We start from the raw sequence: 22,309 nt of genomic DNA on the forward strand, positions 1-22,309 counted from the left end.
TATTAGACTGTAAGATCAGATCGGGGTGAGGAAAGGGTACCAACCATCTAATATCTAATAGATTCCAGCTGGAAAGTTGCAGAAAACTCCTTATTTGGGGTGCTTCTGAGTATGCAAAATAAGTTGTTCATCATAGCATAATGGAAAGAATGTGGACTTTTCAATCAGGACAGATCTGGACTTGAATCCTAGTACTACCATTTACTAGCTAGAGGACATTGAACATGTTATATCACTTCTTTGGACCTTTTTTTTAACATGTAGGAAAATGAGCAATTTACTTCCAAAAGTGGTTTTTGAAGATTAAATGACATAAGCATATATAACTTTGCCTAGCACAGTACCTGTTACATAGGTACTCAGTGCAAGGTTGCTATTATCATCTTACATTTGTGTAGCACTTTCCATTTTAAGAAGCCTTCTCCCATACTTTCTCATTCTCTTTCTCTGTCTTTCTCTATACACATATATATATATACACACATATATATGCATACATACATACACACGCATCTATATTAGACATTGATTACCTAAGACTCAGGTTCGACTGTTCAACTTGACACTTATCTTTAGGCACTGACTGTTCACCTTGGAGTTAGGTTTCCATGCTTCCCAACCTTCCTGGAGCCCGACTCTGTAGTTTCCTTTCCTGGACTTTAATCAGCAAGTGCTAAGCAGATAAGAGAGATGCTTAAATTCTAACAATTGGCTGTTTACTTTGCATTTCTTAGCACAGGACTAGTTTTCCTGAGTGACTTAGAGGAATGTGTTTGAATTGGGGTCATTTGTACTTTTCGTTCAATATTTGGAGGCCATGAAACTGTTAGGACATAACACTTCCCAACCCCTAGGAGTGTGCCTGTGAATCTAGCTCAGCTCAGAGGTACAGTGGGAGAAGAGATAAGGCCATTTAAAGGTACTTTACTATTCTACTGTATTTGTAAAAAACAGAGTTATTTTTCAAAAATGGTGTTCTAATTGTAGATTGTATTAATTCTTTGTTTTGTCAACAGTTGTATCCCTAGCACTTAGAACAGTACCTGGCAAGCAGCAGTAACTCTGAATATTTGTTGAATGGATGTGATACTTAAACCACCTACAGCCAATTGTATTCTCTCAATATAATCTAGTGAGAGTGGGGTAGGGAGTAGCTGGGGCAAGTTTTGGAAAGCTGTTATAATTGTAGTCTTCCAAGTCTTGTCTCAGGTTGCTTTTCCCAAAGCCAAGTTTGGATCCCCAAAGTGCCCGATCCTTGTGGGCTCAGATCCTGAAATCTGTTCCCTATTTTGATCTGGAAATGCATTTTATGGGCACAGTGCATAAACTGGCTAGTTCAAATATAAAACATAAGTGTGATAGACAAATAAAACAGTTTAGTAAGGAAAAAGAACCCTAGGCCAAGAGTCAGGTACCCTGACTGCGTGACCTTGAATAAGCCATTATGCTTCTCTGGGCTTCAGTTTCCTCCTCTGTTAAATAAAGGTAAATGGCCACTCTATCTGCCACACATAGTTGTTTGGAGGATGTGAGAACCTATAGACACTCAATGCCAAAGATTCTCTTGAAGCCCTACTCTTGCCCAAAACTGAATCTGCAATTTTCATGTGATCCCAATGTGATATATAGCGATGGGCCCGTGCAGCCTGTTTCTCGGCTACTTGGTGGCCTGAGTGGTGAGGCTGACACACATTGCAGGAGATAGATGCACATGACATTCTGATAGCAACAACATTTTCTATTTTTGAATGAAAAATTCCCCTTCATGAAGTGAGAGCCTCCCCATATGCTCAGCCACCCATGAGTAGCCAAAGACCTTATTGCAAAAAATAAATATTCTCTGTTAATGTTGTGCGATCTTGCTCCCTTACAGCAAGAAGAATTATCTCCTTATCACTGCTTCATTGATTTCTGCAAATATTTCTATGCCAACCATCAAACTCAGACCATTTCTGCCTTTAAAACCCTGCTTAAAATTTATTTCTGCAGTCTTTAATCCATTAACAAAGATTTGCTAAGCACCTACTGATGGTAAGCCCTGTGGGGACTAAGACAGGTTGTCTTCTTTGAAGAACAGTTGGCTGTAATCTGGGGGAAATGAGACCCTCACACAGAATGCTAATTAGTAATTGTGAGTTCCATATTTTGAGTGCCAGAGGAGTCATATAGGCAGAGTGTCCTGGTGGAAAGCATTGTGGGCAGGCAAAGTCAGGAGAAGGAACTTGAGCTGGGCCTTGAAGAATGTGCTGATTTTAAATAAGCAAAGGGGAAGGGACAGGATATTGGGAAGAGGAAGGGGAGTAATGTCAGCAAAAGGCAGAGGTAGGAATGTAGATGTTTGTTCTGGACAATGAGCTGAGGTTATGAAGAGGCAGAATTTCATCAAGGCCTAACAGCATGGCTGGAATGGTAGTTTAGGGCCAGACTGGAGGGCCTTGGCTGCCAGGGTGAGGAGTTAGGTTGCTGTTCTGTGGTGAGTGAGAAGTTATTAAGAGTTACTACACAGAATAATGACCTGATAGGACCTGGATTTAAGTGTATTCATCTAATAACAGTTGTTTTAGAGTAGGGGCAAAAGGGTTGTGGCAGCAGCAGCCAGGCTGGTAGGAGAAAAAACTGACTTTCGACTGGTTTATTACTCTGCTACTCCAGAACTCTCACAGTTTCTGAGTGTCTAGTTCTATGAAGATGAATTCTGGATCTGTCAGTAGCTGGTAAGGTTAAAAACAGAGTATGGAATTTTTGAACCAAACTTGGATTCTAATTGTGACTCTACAAATTAGTTGCAATATGAATTTGGGCTAGTCATTGAACCTCTTGGTTAAATGCCTCCAATTTTTCATCTATGATATGTTCATAATACTAACCTCACATAGAAGTTAATGAGAAAGTCTGGCACATAGAAGACGAATGTTCGACTAATGGTCATTTTCTTTCCTAGCCACTCCTCTAGTTAGCTGTGTGGCCTTTTTGCATATCTTTCTCTGGGGGAGTTGTCTCATGTAAAATGAGATGTTCCTTCCAGCTTTACTATGCTGGAAGAAATGTCCTTGCTGATCTGGTAACATATCTGACCAGTCCTCATTTGTCCTTCCTCTTAACTCTACTAAAGGAGGAATTCAATCATTCTAGCAACAAACATATATTGAACCTATTATATATCAGGCACTGCTCTTGGTCTGGTAAATAAAGGAGTGACCACAAACGGGCAACAATCTCCACCCTCATGGAACTGATATTCTAGCTGTGGCTGTAGGGGAGTTGCATGATAAAACAAACACATATATAATATGTCAGATGGTGATGAGCATTAAGAAGAAAAACACAGCAAAGGAGGGGGACAGAGGATGGGATATTGGTCAAGGAAAGGTTCTTTGATAAGGTGACATCTAAGAAGAGACCTGGAAGTAATAAGAGAGAAGCTATGGAGCTATTAGGGAGAATAGCATTTCAGGCAGAAGGAAACATGCATAAAAAGACCCTTGAGTGGAAACATGCTTTGCAAATGCAAGGAACAGCAAGATTTCAATGTGTCTGGAGCAGGGTGCAAGAAGAGTAGTAGGAGAGGAGCCCAGTAGGTGGGCACCAATCAGATCGTGTAGGGCCTTGTAGGCCAAGGTAAAGACTGAGGGAGATGGGGAGCCATTGAAGGATTTGGAACAGAGGAGTGGTAGGATCTGACTTAACATTTTAATGGAATACCTCTGAATACAGGATAAGTAATAGACTGTAGGGTGGCAAAAGAAAAAGGCATGGAGATGTGAGAAAAAGGTAAAGTAGTAATTCAGTGAGGCAACATGGGGGCTTGGACTAGGATACTGACAGGGAGGTGATGAGAAGTGATCAGCTTCTGGGTATATTTTAAAGGCAGAACTGACAACATTCACTGACAGATTAGATGTGGGATGTTCAAAAAGGAGAGGATTCAAGGATGACTTTGAAGTTTTTGTGTTGAGCAATAGGAGGATGGCCTTGCTATTTGCTGAGATGCACAGGACCAAGGGATAAGCACATTTTAGGGGAGAAGAACTTTGTCGTTGGTCATGTTGAGTTTAAGAACATGTCTATTAGATATCCAAGTGGAAATGGAGAGGAGAAAATTGGATAGATGAGTTAAGAGTTCAGGAGAGGATAATGGGAAACAAGGAGTTTCATCTCAAACTTTAAGAATGCAAAAAAAGGGGGGCAAGCATTTGACATGGGCAAAGTATGTAGATGATTTTCTGCCTTTGTCATGTCTTTAATACTGTGATGTTTTTTGTCTCATCTCCTTTTGATGGAAGTCTCCTAGACAGCAGGGACTGGCATTTACTGTGCAGTTATTATGTACCACACACTTTGACACATAGTGTTCCATTTAAGCACAGCTATCTTACAAAGCATATGTTGTCATTTCTGTTTTACACATGAGAAGATTGAGCCTCTGCAAGAAGGCAAAAGTTACTTGTCCTGAGTCACACAGCTAATAAGTGAATATGTTGAGATTCAAACCAGGATGCAAGTCCTAAGCCCAAGTTACAACTATCTGTCTGCTTATTCCTAAGTGGATCAGAGAGCTATCTCTGTGATCTGTGTCAATGATTTGTTCTGTGGATTAATCAGAGCTAAGAAGTATTTAAAACCAGTTCCTTCCTAACTCCTTATTATATTCCACCAGAGATGGTCAGCTCATTTTGAATATTTATTATTCAGGTATTGTCAACTAATATTATTTTAATATTAGGTACAGACAAACAAATTTAGGAAGGGAAACTTGATGCAACAGAAATCCAATGAAGTACAACAAATTAAAAATATTTGAATTTCTCGTTATTTTCTTTTCTGGATTGTCCACAACTCTTAACACTAGCCAAAATAGGGTGGTAAATGCACAATTGTCATTTGGCTCTACGTCCTTTATGTCTTTCCATAATGTATTATACAGTTCCGTATACAGTAGGTAGTTCATAAGTGCTACTGACAGGCATCCCTTGGCTCAATTCCATTTTTGGAATTCTAGCTAGTCTAGGTTACCATAGAAAGCTTCATGCCCACGGGGAACACATAATTTGTTTCTTGAAGAATTTATCGGGCTTCCAAGGTAGGGGCATTCCTGGCAAAGAAATCAATTTGTACAAAGACACAGAAGTGTGAGAGGTGTCGACAAATTTAGTACTGTCCGAGTATGGGTTCCTCGTAGGATGATGAAAGATGAAGTTGGAGAGGCAGGGTATAGGTCATGCTAAAGAACTGATAATTTTGTTTCCTAGAGTACATGGGGCCAGAAAAGTAAGGTAAATGAGTGACAAGGACGATAATGGAATCTAGAAGAGGTGGGGATGACTGTGGGAACATGATTGCTCCCACATTTACCAAGGGAGCAGTTCTGGCTGCCTGTATGAGAATATGAATCTAGTGTTACCAAGTTTTCTGATTTCTTTTTAATAGAGAAGCAGGAAATACAGATTTTTAATGTGAAATCTCCTGATTGCTGAATGCTGGCAATTAATTTTTTAACTCAAAGTTGTAGCCAACATTTCACTAAATACATATCAGTTTGCTGGATATAGTTGCAGGCTATCATTTTGAGACCTGTTCTGTAGAGGATGAGGTACTTATGCACTCACAGAAGCTACCTGAAGTAACACTTGAAAACACTTTTTTCCCAAAAACTACTTTTAAAAATCACCACACACATCCCTCACTGAATTGTCCCATTCTAATATTTCTACTGCATACGAAGCCATGTATTCTTCTTCCTCTGGGGAACCAAATGCAACTTGTAAGGTCTTCCGAGGATAATGGTGCAACAGCTTTTCTCAGTCAGCTGTTAAAAGCCTGATAGAACATGATAAGCTGAGACTAGTAAGATCCCTGAGCACCACCATCGCTACCAAGAGAAAGCTATTAGTTCCCTTTTCACTTTAGAGGGAGAAGGGGAAGTCTCTTTGAACTATGTATGCAGCAATCAAATCAACACAGCCAGTGAAGACACAGGTAAAACACAATGTTATAGCTGTTAACGTTCAAACTACCCATTTTACAGTTGGAAAAACTAAGGTCTCAAAAAGCACAGCGACTTGCTCAGGGTGACCCAGCAAACTAGTGGCAGGGGCAGGTCAACGAACTCCTAGTCCAGCATTCTTTCTAATAGTCTTGGGTTATGGAAATTAAGGTAAATCAGTCTAGCATCTAGACTCCCCAGACCGAACAAGCAGTACTTGAGATTAGCTGTGAAATGACATTTTTAAATTTCTTATCTGCATGATGACAGTATTCTTTGCAAATCTGATATTTCACGTGTAAGAGCCAATGAGAGGATACAAAGTTGTTTCTGAGACATGGAGGCCAGCCACAGAGTGTCTGGAAGAAAAGTTGGCGTGGCTAATATATTTAAGGTTTTTAACCTCTGTGCTCTCTGGACTGACCTCTCACCATATGCTTCGTTTCTGTTTCATTGTTTCTCTTCTTTTGCGTTCCCCTTATTTTTCTTCTTTCCCACCAGCCTAGGTCTTGGGCCTACCCCGTTCAAGTCAACGAAACTGGTAATTATTCATAACATGGGACTGGGAGTGCGTAGTGGCCAAGAAACATACATATCCCCCCTGCCATGGTCATTTAGCTCTTTATAATCTCAGACCAGTGACTCTTGTCAGTGGTAGCTCAACTAATCCTTTCCATCCTTCATTTCAGGGTCTATTGTTCGGATGTTTGCCACTCTTTTTTGTTGTTTTGCTCTGAACCCTTTTCTGATTGGTGCAGCTGTTGAAGATGCTGTGGTTGCAGCAGTGTACATCTGGAACATTTGGCTGACTTGTTGAACCTTCCCCAGGGACTACTCCAGGGAGAGGAGGGGAGGGGTGGAGAGCCCAGAACAGTTGCCTGCAAATAGAGATGCCAATATTGTCTGGCCATTCTGTGGACCATCCTTGTAAAAATCCACCTCATTCTGGCCCTCAGTTTCCCCACTTGCTCATGTTGATGGTACATGTTATCCACTCAAAAGTCCACCTATGGCAGGAGATGAGAAAGCATACTGACTGAGGAGTGTCTCATATAGCACTTTCTACATTGGAAAGGGATAAATACATAGTTGTTGAAATAACATATCAAGAAACCCCAGGGAGGAGCTGCTTTACCCTGGGGCAACATCGCTTCGGGTCCACCTGCCACGGGTGGCTTCTTCATCACTTAGATTAAGACCCCAGACTCACTCCAGGAATGGGGCTGTCCCAGTCCTACCCCATTCTCACTCCCTTTGCCTCTCTGGCTCCCGAGTCTCCTTTGCTTTTGGCGCGCCAATGGATTGCAAACAGAGCAGGCATGGTCTCATTCCAAACCCAGAACTGTTTTAATTAGTTTAACGTCTGTTAACCGCTTTGAAGATTGAAAGCAACAGATAAGTACTGGATGATGTTATTAGCAACTGCAGTTAATTGCAAACATTTCTATTAATACTAGCTTCTGCCTCCTTTTCTTTGCTTTCCAAGGTTCTCAAATTCTTCTCAGCCTCCCCCGTCCTTTCCTCCCCTTCCCGGTACTGGCGCTAAAAGGTTAAATTGAGGTGGAGTCCAGGCATGAACGACAGCGGCAGTCACCAACTAAAACACTGCAAGCGGGAAGAGCTGGGTGGGGCCACCAGGCAGAGGCAAAGCCACACGCCCCCAGGCCCCGCCCCGCGGCCGAAGGCCCGGGGTGGAACGCCTGGGGGCGGGGCGCCCAGGCTTGGCGGCCCGGTGGTTGGGCGCCCCGGCAGCCGCTTGAGGGATGGGGCGGGGTCGGCCCGGGCCTCCTCCCTCATTCCCTCGGCGGGCAGAGCCGCCCGTCTCCCGCCCCTCCTCCTCCCTTTCCCACCCCTCGGAGTGGAGCTGCACATGCGGCTGCTCCCTGCTCTGTCCCGCCCAGCCTCGGTCGCGCAGGAACGGGTCCCTGCAGCCCCCAGCCCATGGCAGGACAGTAGCCGCCTGTCAGGGGTCGTGAACGGCTGAGGCAGACGCGGCGGCTCCCGGGCCTCAGAGAGTGGGCGTCTCCGGAGGCCATGGGCTACCCCGAGGTGGAGCGCAGGGAGCCCCTGCCGCGGGAGCGGGGGAGCCAGGGCTGTGGCTGTCGCGGGGCCCCGGCCCGGGCGAGCGAAGGGAACAGCTGCCGGCTCTTCCTGGGCTTCTTTGGCCTCTCGCTGGCCCTCCACCTGCTGACGTTGTGCTGCTACTTAGAGTTGCGCTCCGAGTTGCGGCGGGAACGGGGAGCTGAGTCCCGCCTTGGCGGCCCCGGCACCCCTGGCACCTCTGGCACCCTGAGCAGCCCCGGTGGCCTCGACCCTGACGGTCCCATCGCCCGCCACTTCGGGCAGCCGTCACTTCAGCAGCAACCGCTAGAACCGGGAGAAACCACACTCCCCCCAGACTCCCAGGACTTGCACCAGGTGAGTCACCTAGGAGGGGCGGCGGCAGCCGAGGCCCCATCCCATCATGGGTAGGGTGAGGGCCCTCCCCCACCGGGCCCTGGGGAAGACTTGGCCACCTCGAGCCAAGTTGGAGGGCAGGACCAGGGAAGGGGTGGGTGAGAGGGAGAGAGGTTGCCCCGGGGCAGGTTGTCCGCGGTCCCTGGCTCAGCTTCCTCAGACTCCCTTACGACCCCTGATCGTGGGAGCTCCGGCCTGCGCCCGCCGCCCCGGCTACAGGCTGCCTCCGGGAAAATTGGCAGCGCTCCCAGCCGGGCCGCGGCGCTGGGGTGCCGGCGCTGCCCCTCTGGCGGACTAACGGCGGCTGCTTGGCCCTTCTGCTCCGGGTGAGATCCTTTGCCCACGGTGCTTGTTTTGTCGTGTCCAGAGATGATGCCAGCACTAGCAGATTCTCCCTTGAAGCCGGAGCTGTAAACAGCTGTAATAACTGCTCCACTCCCGTTGAAACAACTTTTAATCGTATTTTCATCGCGGATCCTTGTGCACTGGCCAGGACGTAGGCTTGTTCACACTTACCTGCAATTTGAGGCTGGTTGTCCTTGGTGTTCTAGTGAGGATCAGCGCCCCTGAGGAATTCTGGCAGAAATATGCCGTCTTGCTAGACAACTTCTGAAGAGCAATTTTAAAAATCCAAAAGGGAAATAAAACTCACCCTTTGCATGCTGGTTAACACTCTTTTGGGGGAGTGGGATGGAGACGTAGGGTGTGAAGTGCCTTGAGAACAAGAATCTACTGATAGAATAATTACTCAAGAATAACCTCTCAAGGGCAGGGTTTTTTTTTTTGCAATCTTTGTGATGTTTATGCTCTTGTTAGAGAACTATTAGCTTTCGTGTTTGTTTTCTACTTTTTCTAGCTCTTTATTCAAGTAGTTTAGTGCTCTTTAACTATTCTCTTGAGCTCCATGTTTTGTCTTATGTGAAACTTAAGAGAAGCACCCAAAAATCCTTTTCAGATGGTTAAAAAATAATAGTGAATGTGTTCTTCTTGGGGAAGAGGTCAAATTGTGCAAATAAGTTCCTTGAGGTGAGGGACTCAGGTTTTATATACTTACCTCATCCGGCATTATTGTCATACTATGTAAATATTTGTGCTACTTTGACCACCCATCCTAAGCTAGTGTCATATTCATGATAATACTGTAATGTTAGGACAGATATATTTTCTATAACATGCATTATAAAGTTTCCCTGAGCCTTAAAATGTCTTGCTAGCACACTCCAACTTATATAACAGCTTATCAAAGAAGAGAATCAGTACACATGCTTCTCGTAGCTGAAACTTTAAACACTGTGGCTAAATGATAATTAACTAGGATTCTGACTCCCTTTATCTATCCACTGCCCCCTCCAATGCCCAATAGAAATACTTAACAGCTGAACGTTGATATTCTGTGAGAAGAGGAAGGAATTGAACTTCTTTAATCAAATGCAAGCCAAGGCTTTTTGGCATTCAGAATGGACAGACCTATGTTTATACACAGGACTAGCGGGACAGCTGAACTCTAGGGTTTCTGTGATGGTGTGGGACTCTCTCAGGTCTGTAATGTCATTTAGTTGCCTGTTATTTGCATAGCACTTCAAATAGTATGCCTAAGGTAACTACAGCTCCCTATCTTCTGTCCTTTAGCCTTTCTGTTTTAATCTTTTTCAGCAGTAGAAGAAAGTATAATGGCTCTTTACTTTTGCTGACATCAATTGGAATCAGAGGTTTTTAGAGTTGCGAGGGGCCATATGTGTCCATTTTGTTTGATCCCCTTGGCAAACAATATATAGGTGGAGTAGACAAATTAGATGGCTCAGATCTGCATCACTTTTGTCTACTCCACCTATATATTGGCCAGACTACGTTTAACCATGTAGTCATTCTTCCTTAACTTCACTTTCAGGAGAATTGGAATATGCTTTTAAGGAATTTTAGCCCAGATTCAACCTAAGTTTATCTTGAGGATATTAGTTTTGAGAGAGAGAGAGAGAGAGAGAGAGAGAGAGAGAGAGAGAGAGAGAGAGAGTGAGAGCGAGATTGAGAGAGTGAGAGAGAGAGAGAGAGAGAGAGAGAGAGAGAGAGAGAAGCTGATTGGTTATTAGAGTTAAATTGATACTGCTACATTTTGGGTAAAATTTCTAGTGCCCTGGTGCACCCTCTGCTGGCTTTGCAGGGACATTTAATTGCAATATCTGCTGACAGTCAAGATTCTAAGTTGTGCTGACAGATTATGATTCATAAATAAGGAAGTAAACAGCCTTGTAGTATTTGGCCACATAGGTCATACTTTTATATTTTAGTTTTCCAACACAGACAATTGCTGTTACAGCAACTCTTAGGTGGAGAGGAAGACAGATAAAAATAACACATCCTTCACTGAGTAGAACATTCAGGTTTCTCACCAGTTTATATGCAAGTGGTGAAGGCAAACTGATGAGAATAAATTACAGGAAGATCTCAGGAGACAAAATGGGCAGAACAGTCAGAAGTACTTTATCGTATAAGGTCATTCAAACCTGTCCAAGTTTATGGTTTGATGGGTTCAGTTATGACTCAAGAAAGGGATCTAGAAATCATGGAAGATATATGTATGTCATACCTCAATTAAAAAACCTTTAAAACCGGATATGTAGAAGGAAATTAGGGCAGTCAGGATACATTCCAGAGAGATCAGCAAAGCTCTCTAAGGGAATTGTTATAGAAAAGCCTCCCTGGTGGGGACATAGTTGCTGATGATAAAAAGTGAGAGGGTCATTTGGACCTGGAATCATAACTGTTTCCTTCAGCTAGAGTAGCCAAGTACCTGTAGATTGATCTGGATACTCACAGGAGATGGTCTCAAGAGAAACATCTCAACAGTCTCTGAGTTAGACAACACACAATCTGATTGCTAGAGTAAATAAAATAAAAATCACTGTTGACCATTTTGTGAAGAAATTGGCCCAGTTGTGATTGTGGTCCTCAAAGGCAAGAATAAGGTGGGCATCATTAGGAAGGGTGTTGAAAATGATGACAAAATAAAACCCTTATATTTTCCCTATGAAAGACTAAAATTAGATTTATATCCAGAAACCCAATTTAATTAATTAAAAGGATGGAAGGATTTTCTAGATTTTTGTTTTTCAGTCTAAAGAAATGGAGGTTGAGGGAGACATATAATCAAAGTCTGCTAAACCATTAGAGAGATGACTAAAATTAATATATTGGTATAATTTAACTATCTAGTTCAATAACTAGAAAGCATGCTATAGACAGACACTATGTGAAGTATTAGATATATTTTAATGCCCAAGATATTATTTGGGGAAGGAGGCAAATAAGAATAGTATCTCATTCAAATGATTGCCACAAGACATGATCTAAACTGAAACTCTAAAGTTTAGGAAGTATTTAGAAAAATATGTATGGGTAGTTTAATAAGGGTTTTGGGGAGGTGTTGTTGGAGATATTTAGAATATGTTCCTATTAGCTGAGCTAATGTCACAGAAGTCAACCCTAACATTTTACAAAACATCTCTTGGTTTAACTAGATAGAACATTAGTGTATTCAGATTTGACATTATTTATTAAGGCTGGTTGATCAAGAAAATAGCTAGAAATCATTAAATCCAAGAATTTTTTAGGGGAGTGGGATCCAGATAAAATAGTTTTCTATAGATTTAAACCTAGACTTTTCAATGTGACATTCAAGGCTTTTGATCAACTGACTCCATTATACCTATCCCATTTTCTCAACTCTATGCTTGTAACCCACCCACTATATCCTATCTTGGGATCATTCTGAGTTGTAATGGTTGTTTCCTTTAATAAATCTTATGTCTTCCTTTATATCAGAACTCCTCAGAAATCTGCCTTCTTTTTAGTCTCTTTCCACAATACCTGACACAGTGCTTGTTATAGTTAGGGTACTTAAACACTTGTTCGGTTGAATATTATTTTGGGCCTTTGGAGATTTTTTTGTAAAACAAAGATATTTTCTCTTTATGTAACAGGCCTGTTTTCCTTCAGGTCTTGCTAACCCTGTGAATTGTCAGCTATGTGAAGATGAGTAAATAGTTTCATTGGCAATGTTTCACTGGTTTCTAGAATCATTAGAAAGTGAAATGGAGGAGAGCCCTAACCATATTACCTCTAAGATGGTGCAAAAAGCTTTCTGTAATGTATCATTTGATGTTTTGTTTTATTTGCTTTCAGTTCTCCTCTCTCTCAACTTGAAATGAAAGGACACTAAACAGCTACATTATAGCATTCAAAAGTATGAAACTCAGTAAAAATAAATATATAGACACATACAGAATGCAGCATTGCTGTAATGGTAGTAGATAAACCACTTTTATTTCTAGTATAAAAGTTAAATTATAAAAGTATCAAAAATATAACTAAAATATGTTAAAACATACATAATATGAATAGATGTCAAATGTGACAAAAAGAAAGTATTTGGGGAAGAAAGCAGAATGTAGAGTTTTTGTATGCAATTAAACTTAAGTTGTTATCAGCTTAAAATAGACTGTTGCAAGGTATTTTATGTAAGCCTCAAGGTAACCACAAAAATACCTATAGAAGTACACAAAAGAAAAAGAGAAAGGAATCAAAACATATCAATATAAAAAAAATCAACAAAGCACAAAGTAAGATTGCAAGAGGGAATACAAATGAAAGCATCTGAAAACTAACAGGAAAGAACTAACGAGGTGGCAATATTAAATCTTTCCTTATAAATTTACTTTAAATTAAATAGATAAAACTCTCCCAGTCGAAGAAATACTGTGGCTGAATTGATGAAAGCAAGACCGAACTATATGCTTTCTACAAGAAATTCACTTTAGATTTAAGAAAACAGACAGATAGGCTGGACATGAAAGAATAGAAAAAGATAGTCCATGCAAATGGTAACCAAGAAAGAGCGAGGATACCTATACTTATAGCAGACAAAAAATATCAGAAGAGACAAAGAAGGACATTATATAATGATAAAAGGAGTCAGTCTAACAGGAGGATGTGTGTGTGTGTGTGTGTGTGTGTGTGTGTGTGTGTGTGTATTATTGGCAGAACCAAAGGGATAAATAGACAGCAATAGAACAGCAGTAGTTGATTTCAGTATCCCACTTTCAATAATGGATAAACATCTAGACAAAACAGTAAGGAAACAAGACTTCAACAATAGTGTAAAGCAGATGGATCTAACCAACATATACAGAACATTCTAACAGCAGCAGAACACATGTTCTTTGTAAGCATACATATCTTTCTCCAGAAAATACAAAATGTTAAGTCACCAAAGAAATCTTAACAAATTTTGGAAGACCGAAATTATACCAGGTATCTTTTCTGAACACAATGGAATGAAACTAGAATCAATTGCAGCAGAAAAACTGGAAATTTTACAAATATGTGGAAATTAACACTCTTTTGAATAACCATTGAGTCAAAGAAGATATCAAAAAGGAAATTATAAAATACCTCAAGATGAAAACAAAAACACAACATACCAAAACTTACGGGTTGTGTCAAAAGCAGCACTAAGAGGGAAGTTAATAGCAATAAATGCCTACATTAAAAAAGAAGAAAGATCTCAAATAAACAACCTAACTCAACACTTTAAGGAGCTAGGGAAAGAAGAACAAACTAAATCCAAAGTTGGAAAAGAAAAACAAAGATGAAAGCCGAAATAAACAAAATTGAAGATAGAAAAATCAATGAAGCTGAGAATTGGTTTTCGCAAAAGATAAACAAAAGTGGCAAACTTAACTAGATAAATACAAAAAAGGTAGATGACAAATAAAATCAGAAGTGAAAGAACAGACATTACAACTAATGGCACAGAAATAAAAAGGATAAGAGACTACCATGAATAACCTATATTTCAACAAACTGGATAACCTAGAAGAAATGGTTAAATTCCTAGAAACATACAATGAACCAATACTAAATCATTAAGTATTAAAAGTCTGAACATACCTATAATTTGCATGGAGATTAAATCAGTAATCAAAAACCTCCCAACAAGGAAAAAACCAGGACCAGATGGCTGCACTGGTGAATTGTACCAAACATTTAAAGAAGAAGTAATGCCAGCCTTTCTCAAACTCCTCCAAAAATTTGAAGAGGAGAAACACTTCCAAACTCACTTGAGAACAGCATTACTTTGATAGCAAAGCAAGACAAAGAAACCAAAAGAAAATAAAACTACAGGTCAATATCCTTGATGAATACAGATGCAAAAGTCCTCAGCAAAATACTAGCAAACTAAATCCAACAACACATTAAAAGGATCATACATCATGACCAAATAGAATTTATTCCTGGGAAGCAAGGATGGTCTAAAATACAAAAATCACTTAATACGATACACTACATTAACAGAATAAAGAAGACAAATCACATAATCATCGAAATGCAGCAAAAGTATTTGACAAAATTTAACACCATTTCATGATAAAAACTCTCAATAAGCTAGAAATAGAAGGAAAGTACCTCAACATAATAAAGGCCATTTACAAAAAGCCCACAGCTATCCTCATTCTCAATGGTGAATAACTGAAAGCTTTTCCTCTAACATAAGGAACAAATAAAGGATGTCCACTCTCACCATTTCTATTCAATAAAGTACTGGAAGTCCAAGCTAGAAGAATTAGGCAAGAAAAAAATAAAAGACATCCAATCAGCAAAGAAAAATTAAAATTGTCCCTGTTTGCAGATGATGTGAACTAATAAACAAATTCAGTAGATTTGCAGGATACCCTATCAACATACAAAAATTAGTTGCATTTATGTATACTAACAATGAACTACCTGAAAAGGAATTAGGAAGACAATCCCATTTACAACAGCACTAAAAAGAATATAATACTTAGGAATATACTTATCTTGGGAAGCAAAAGACATATACTGAAAACACAAAGAAATGGAAAGACATTGAGAGTTCATTGATTGGAAGACTAAATATCGTTAAAGTATCCATACTGCCCAAAGCAATCTACAAACTCAGTGAAATTGCTATCAAAATGCCAATGGTATTAATCACAGAAATAGAGCAAACAGTCCTAAAATTTGTAAGGAATTACAAAAGACTCCAAATATCCAAAACAATCTTTAAAAAGAATAAAGCTGGAGGCATTGTGCTTCATGATATCGAACTATATTGCAAAGCTATAGTAATCAAAAGAATTTGTCATTGACATAAAGACAGACATATAGACAAAACAGAATAGCCCAGAAATGAATCCATGTATGTGCGGTCAAATGATCTTTGAAAAGGATGCCAAGAATACACAATGGGGAAAGTATAGTCTCTTCAACAAATAGTGTTGAGAAAACTGGATATTCACACATAAAAGAATGAATTTGGAACTTTATTCACAGAAATCAACTCAAAATGGATTGAAAACTTAAGATCTGAAGCTGTAAAATTCTAAGAAGAAACCAGAGGAGAGCTTCATAATGTTGATCTCATCTTGGCAGTGATTTTTCTTGGGTATTTCATCAAAAGCACAGGCAACAAAAACAAAAATAAATGAGTGGGATTATATCAAATTACAAAGCTTCCGCACAGCAAAGGAGACAACAGAGTGAAAAGGCAGCATAAAGAATGAGAGAAAATATTTGCATATCATATATCTGAAAAGGGGTTAAGGTCCAAAATATATAAGGAAATTCTACAACTCAATAGCAAAAACCAAATAACTTAATTTAAAAATGTACTAAGGACTTGAATAGACATTTCTCCAGAAAAGACATTTAAATGGTCGACATGTGTATGAAAAATGTTCAACATTATTAATCAGGGAAATGCAAATCAAATCTACAATGAGATACTACCTTACACTTTCCAGGATGGCTACTATCAGAAAAAGACAATGCATATTGGTGAGAAAATGGAAAAATTTGAACCTTTGTACACTGTTGGCAAACATGTAAAATGGTGCAGCTGCTATCGAAAACAGTATGGAAGTTCTTCAAAATATTACAAATAGAGCTACCATATGATCCAGTAATTCTACTTCTGGGTGTTTATTGAAAAGAATTGAAATCAAGATCTCAAAGATATCTGTGCACTCTCATGTTCATTGCAGCATTATTCACAATGGCCAAGATGTGGAAAGACTCTAAATAACCATTGATACATAAATAAAGAAAATGTGGGGTGTCAGAAACATGGTGGAGTGAGAGATGTCCCCAGCTCTCTTCCCTTGAAACAACAATAAACTGAACATCTAAAACAATCCAAAACATACAACCAGCACACCAGCATGTCTGAGCATGGATGGGATCTGTGCACAGGTCAGAACCCTGGGTGTCACAGTAGACTGGGAGAAATAAAGAAGCTGCCTCTAGCAGCTGCTGGAGCTACCTGTAGGAGGAGGGGGAGGGGAGAAGGTGTGGCGACTTCTTTGAACAGTCCTTCCTGGGAGTGCTGTGAGTTCCACATGGCTGACGTCAGTGTCCAGTCATCAGGGCAGAAAGACAACAGTTGATTTTTACCAGCTGGGTTGCAAAACAGAGGCTGAGCCGCAGTCCCCATCCCCCAACCCAGAGGGCCCCTCACCTCATACTCTCTGAGATCGATCATTGCGAAGCTGCAGGGGAATCTGAGCAAATGCTACCGAAACTGTCGCTAACACTAACAGGAACTGAGAATGAGGGTAGCAAGCATGATAAAACATCTATAAGGAAAAAAAGACATTATTAAGACTTTACATAAAGCAGAGATCCAAGAGGCTTAGACGCCACCTACTGGAAACCAAAAGAAAAACACCTTCTTTGCAACAGGCTTGGGACCATGATATAATAAATCTTTCTGGGGGAAAAAAGCAGAAAACACTTTCATTAATGCCCAGGTGGAGAAATAGTCCATTAAACACCATGAACAACCAAGGTGACAAAGCATCTCATAAAAAAAGAGAAAAATCTCCAGAAAATAAGCTTACATACATAGAAATAGACTTAAATGACAGAATTCAGAATGGTACTTCCGAAAAAACTCAGTAAGATCCGAAACAAATCATATCAACAATTTCAGGAATTGAAAAAACAACTAGATGAACAGAATGAGTTCTTTAGCAAGGAGATTGAAACCCTCAAAAAGAACCAAATAGATCTTCTGGAGATAAAGAACACACTGAAAGAGTTGAAAAATGAAATAACAAGCTTGGAAAATAGGGTCGACCAAATGAAGGAAAGGATCAGTGATATCAAAGACAGAAATCAAGAAATAAATCAGAAGGAAGAAGATAAAACATGAGGAATGAAAAATAATGAAAGAGAAATACAAGAACCAGCTGATATCAGGAGACGAAACATAAGAATAATGGGAATTCTCAAAGAGGAGGAAAAGGAACAGGGATGAGAAAGCATTTTCAGACAAATAGTAGACGAGAATTTCCCAAATCTAAGGAATGAACTGGAGCTTGAAATTTAAGAAGTCGATAGAACACCCAGTTATCTCAACCCAAAAAGCCTTCACCAAGACATATTGTATTAATATTATCAAAAATCAGCAACAAAGACAGAATTCTGAGGGCAGCCAGAAAGAAGAAAACAATAATTTATAAAGGAAAACCAAATAGATTATCATGGGACTGCTCAGCACGAACCTTACAAGTTAGAAAGGAGTGGAATAAAATATTCAAAGTATTAAATGAAAGAAACTACCAGCCAAGAATAATATATCCAGCTAAGCTCTTCTTTAGATATGAAGGAGAAATAAAGACATTTCCAGACATACAAAAATTCAGGGAATTCTCCACTATGAAGCCTGCACTACGGGAAATACTGAAAGGGATCAGCTCACCTAAAATAAAATGACCAAAAAAAAAAAAACAACAATTAGGAGTAAGGTGACTAGCAGGTGGATAAAAGCAGAAGAGTGCAACCTTTACTAGGAACAGGGCATTATAAGCTTAAAATAAGAAGAGATTTGCTATAGCAAGATAGTAATGAACGTTCTGCATACATAGAGACAAATTGAGACAACAATGACTGAAAAGGGGGGGATTCAAAGATCACAAAGGGGAATGGAGATAAGGTATGCTCAGAATAAAATGGACAATTGTCTATATAAAACTATCCTTTATATATTTGTAATGGTAACCACACATCAAAGATTCAGAACTGAAGTATGTAACATAAAACAAGAAGGACCAGAGGGAAAACCCACAAAAGCCAACCAAAATAAAGAAAACAGAAATATAGGGATAAGAAGGTAATAAAACCACCAAGCTACCAGAAAGCAAAAGATAAAATGGCTATAAGAAGACTTCATATTTCAATAATCACCCGAAATGTAAATGGACTGAACTCACCAATAAAAAGGCACAGAGTTGCAGAATGGATCAGAAAACAAAACACAACCACTTGCTGCATCCAAGAGACACATCTCAACTCCAAAGACAAATATAGACTCAGAGTGAAAGGGTGGAAAATGATATTTCAAGCAAATGGCATTCAGAGAAAAGCAGGGGTAACGGTACTAATATCAGACAAATAGACTTCAAAATAAAAAATGTAAAGAAAGATACTGAGGGACACTTCATAATGATGAAGGGGCTCATGCACAAGAAGACATAACACTTACTAATATGTATGCTCCCAATCAAGGAGCCCTGTCATATGTAAAGCAATTACTAACAGAACTAAAGGTAGAAACAGACCAAAATGCTAACATAGAAGGAGATCTAACTACCTCACTGTCAGATACGGTCACTTCATCCAAACAGAAAATAAGGAAATAACGTCCTTAAATGATACATCAGACCAACTGGACATAATTGACATTTTCAGAGCCTTTCATCCCCAAACAGCTGCTCATACATTTTTCTCTAGTGCACATGGAACATTCTCAAGGATTAACCATATGCTGGGACACAGAGATAGCCCCAACGAATATAAGAGGGTTGAAATCACACCAACCACATTCTCTGATCATAATGCTTTGAAACTAGAGACCAACTGTAAAAAGAAAGTAGAAAGAACCACAAATACATGGAGATTAAACATCATACTACTGAAGAATAACTGGGTCAGAGAAGAAATAAAAAGAGAGATCAAGAGATACATAGAAGTGAATGATAATGATAGTACAACATATCAAAGCTTTTGGGACATGGCACAAGTGGTCATAAGAGGAAAGTTTGTATCAGTACAGGCCTACCTGCAAAAACCAAAATGATCCCAAATATACAACCTAACGCTTCATCTTAAAAAGAAAAAAGCTAGACAAGAGTCTACGGCCATGCTACTCTGAACAAGCCTGATCTTGTATAATCTCAGAAGCTAAGCAGGGTTGGGCCAGGTTAGTACTTGGATGGGAGACCACCTAGGAAGACCAAGTGATGTAGGCATAAAAAAAATTAAAAAAATATAAGGAATTGTAAGCGACAAGGTCCTTGCAGTCTGTGAAGTCAACCAAGGGTTGCCTCACCAAAAAACAATAAAAAAATAAATAAAATAAAATAAATAAATAAAGTAAAATAATAAAAAAATAAAATAATAAAATAAAATAAAATCAATAAAATAAAATAAAATAGGAAGAATAAATGAGGCCTAAAGTCAGGAGAAGGAAAGAAATAATCAAAATTAGAGCAAAAATAAATGAAATTGAAAACACACACAAAAAATAGAAAAAGTAAATGCAACAAAGAGCTGGTTCTTTGAGAAGGTTAATAAAACTAACAAACCCCTGGCTAGATTCACTAACAAAAAAGAGAAAGGACACAAATAAACAAAATCAGGTATGAAAGAGGAGAAATTATGGCAGACACTGCAGAAATACAAAGGATCATACAAGAATACTATGAAAGAGTATATAACACCAAATTTAATAACCTGGAAGAAATGGACCAGTACTTAGAAAGATGTGACCTTCCTAGACTGAATCAAGAAGAACTGGAAAATCTAAATAGACCGATCAGCAGTACAGAAATTGAAACAATCATCAAAGACCTACCAAAAAGTAAAAGTCCAGGACCAGATGGCTTCACCAGTGATTTCTACCAAACAGTCAAAGAAGATTTAATGCCTATTCTCTCAAACTCTTCCAGAAAATAGAAGAGGAGGCGATACTTCCTAATTCATTTTGTGAGGACAATATTACCCTGATGCCAAAACCTGGTAAAGATACCACAAAAAAGAATACTACAGACCAGTATCTCTCATGAACACAGATGCTAAAATCTTAAGATACTAGTGAACCCAATACAGCAACATGTTAAAAACCTCAAGATAATAAAGGCCATCTATGACAAACCCTCAGCTAAAATCATATTTAATGGTGAAAAACGAAAAAACATTCCCTTTAGGATCAGGAACAAGACAAGGCTGTCCACTATCGCCACTGTTATTCTATATAACCTTGGTAGTCCTAGCAAGTGCAATCAGGCAAGAGAAAGATATGAAAGGCATCCAAATAGGAAACAAATAAGTCAAATGTACTTGCAGATGACATGATTCTCTATATGGAAAACCCTAAAGACTCTACAAGAACACTGCTAGAAACAGTAAGAAAATAACAGTAAAGTCTCTGGATACAAAATCAATGTTCAAGAATCCATAGCGTTCCTATATGCTAATAATGAAGTGTCAGAAAAAGAAGTGGAAAAAATATTTCCTTTTGCAATTTCAGCAAAAAGAATAAAATATCTAGGAATAAATCTAATGAAACATGGGAAAGACCTATATAATGAAAACTGTTAAAAGTAATTGAAGAAGATACAAAGAAATGGAAAGATATTTCATGTTCTTGGATTGGAAGAATCAGCATAGTTAAAATGACCATATTACCTAAAGCATACATATTTAATGCAATCCTCATCGAAATCTGTTCAGCATTTTTTAAAGAAATGGAAAAAAATCAGATTTGTAGGGAAGAAAAAAGACCTCAAATTGCCAAAGCCATCCAGAGAAAAAAGAATCAGGCAGGAGGCATCACTCTGCCTGACTTCAAATTATACTACAAAGTGACAGTAATCAAAACGGCAAGGTATTTGCAGCAAAATGGACAGACAGATCAGTGGAACAGAATTGAGAGTCCAGAAGTAAACCCATGTTTACATGGGCGAATGATTTTCAACAAAAAAGCCAAAAACATACAGTGGAGAAAGGAAAGCCTCTTCAATAAATGGTGCTGGGAAAACTGGAAAGCCACCTGCAGAAGAATCAAACTAGACTGTTGTCTATCACCGCACACCAAAATTAACTCAAAATGGATTATGGACCTAAATATAAGACCTGAAACAATATAATGCATAGAAGAAAACATAGGAACTAAACTCAAGGACCTTGGACTTAAAGAGGATTTTATGAATTTGACCTGAAAGGCAAGGGAAGTAAGAGCAAAATTCAATGAATGGGACTACAGCAAAATAAAAAGCTTCTGCTCAGGAAAAGAAATCATCAACAAGGTAGAGAGTCAATCATCTGAATGGGAAAATACATTTTCAAGCAATGCCTCTGATAAAGGCCTAATATCCAAAGTATACAAAGAACTCATACAACTCAATAACAACAAAAAAGCAAATGATCCAATCAAAAAATGGGCAGTGAACCTGAACAGACTCTTCTCTCTAAAGGACATACAAATGGCCAACAGATATTTTTGAAAAAATGTTCAACATCGCTAGCTATTAGGGAAATGCAAATCAAAACCACAATGAGATACCATCTCACACCCGTTAGAATAGCTGTTATCAACAGGACAAGTAATAACAAATGTTGGAGAGGGTGCGGAGGGAAAGGAACCCTCACACACTGTTGGTGGGACTGCGAATTGGTACAGCCACTATGGAAAACTGTATGGAGGTTCCTCAAAAAAGTAAGAATTGATCTACCATATGATCCAGCAATCCCTCTACTGGGTATTTACCCCAAAGACTTGAAAACCCATAT

At 39.3% G+C, this 22,309-nt stretch overlaps 1 protein-coding gene and 1 pseudogene across 10 annotated transcripts in view; both read left to right on the forward strand.

Moving 5' to 3' along the window:
- Positions 1 to 7,778: 7,778 nt before the first annotated feature.
- EDA (ectodysplasin A) overlaps positions 7,779 to 22,309 on the forward strand; it is a 261,904-nt gene continuing 247,373 nt past the window's right edge. For 9 of the 10 annotated variants that reach the window (XM_036226505.1, XM_036226498.1, XM_036226500.1 and 6 more), the window contains exon 1: positions 7,785 to 8,401. In XM_036226505.1, the coding sequence (XP_036082398.1) occupies positions 8,018 to 8,401 (384 nt within the window). In that variant the 5' untranslated portion in view covers positions 7,785 to 8,017. Of the gene's footprint in view, positions 8,402 to 22,309 lie in introns of all 10 variants that reach the window. The other variant, XM_036226499.1, reaches the window with a different exon arrangement.
- On the forward strand, positions 19,649 to 19,767 carry LOC118608501 (annotated as a pseudogene).

Source organism: Rousettus aegyptiacus, unplaced genomic scaffold (genome assembly GCF_014176215.1).
Source record: "Rousettus aegyptiacus isolate mRouAeg1 unplaced genomic scaffold, mRouAeg1.p scaffold_m13_p_9, whole genome shotgun sequence".
Classification (NCBI taxonomy): domain Eukaryota; kingdom Metazoa; phylum Chordata; class Mammalia; order Chiroptera; family Pteropodidae; genus Rousettus; species Rousettus aegyptiacus.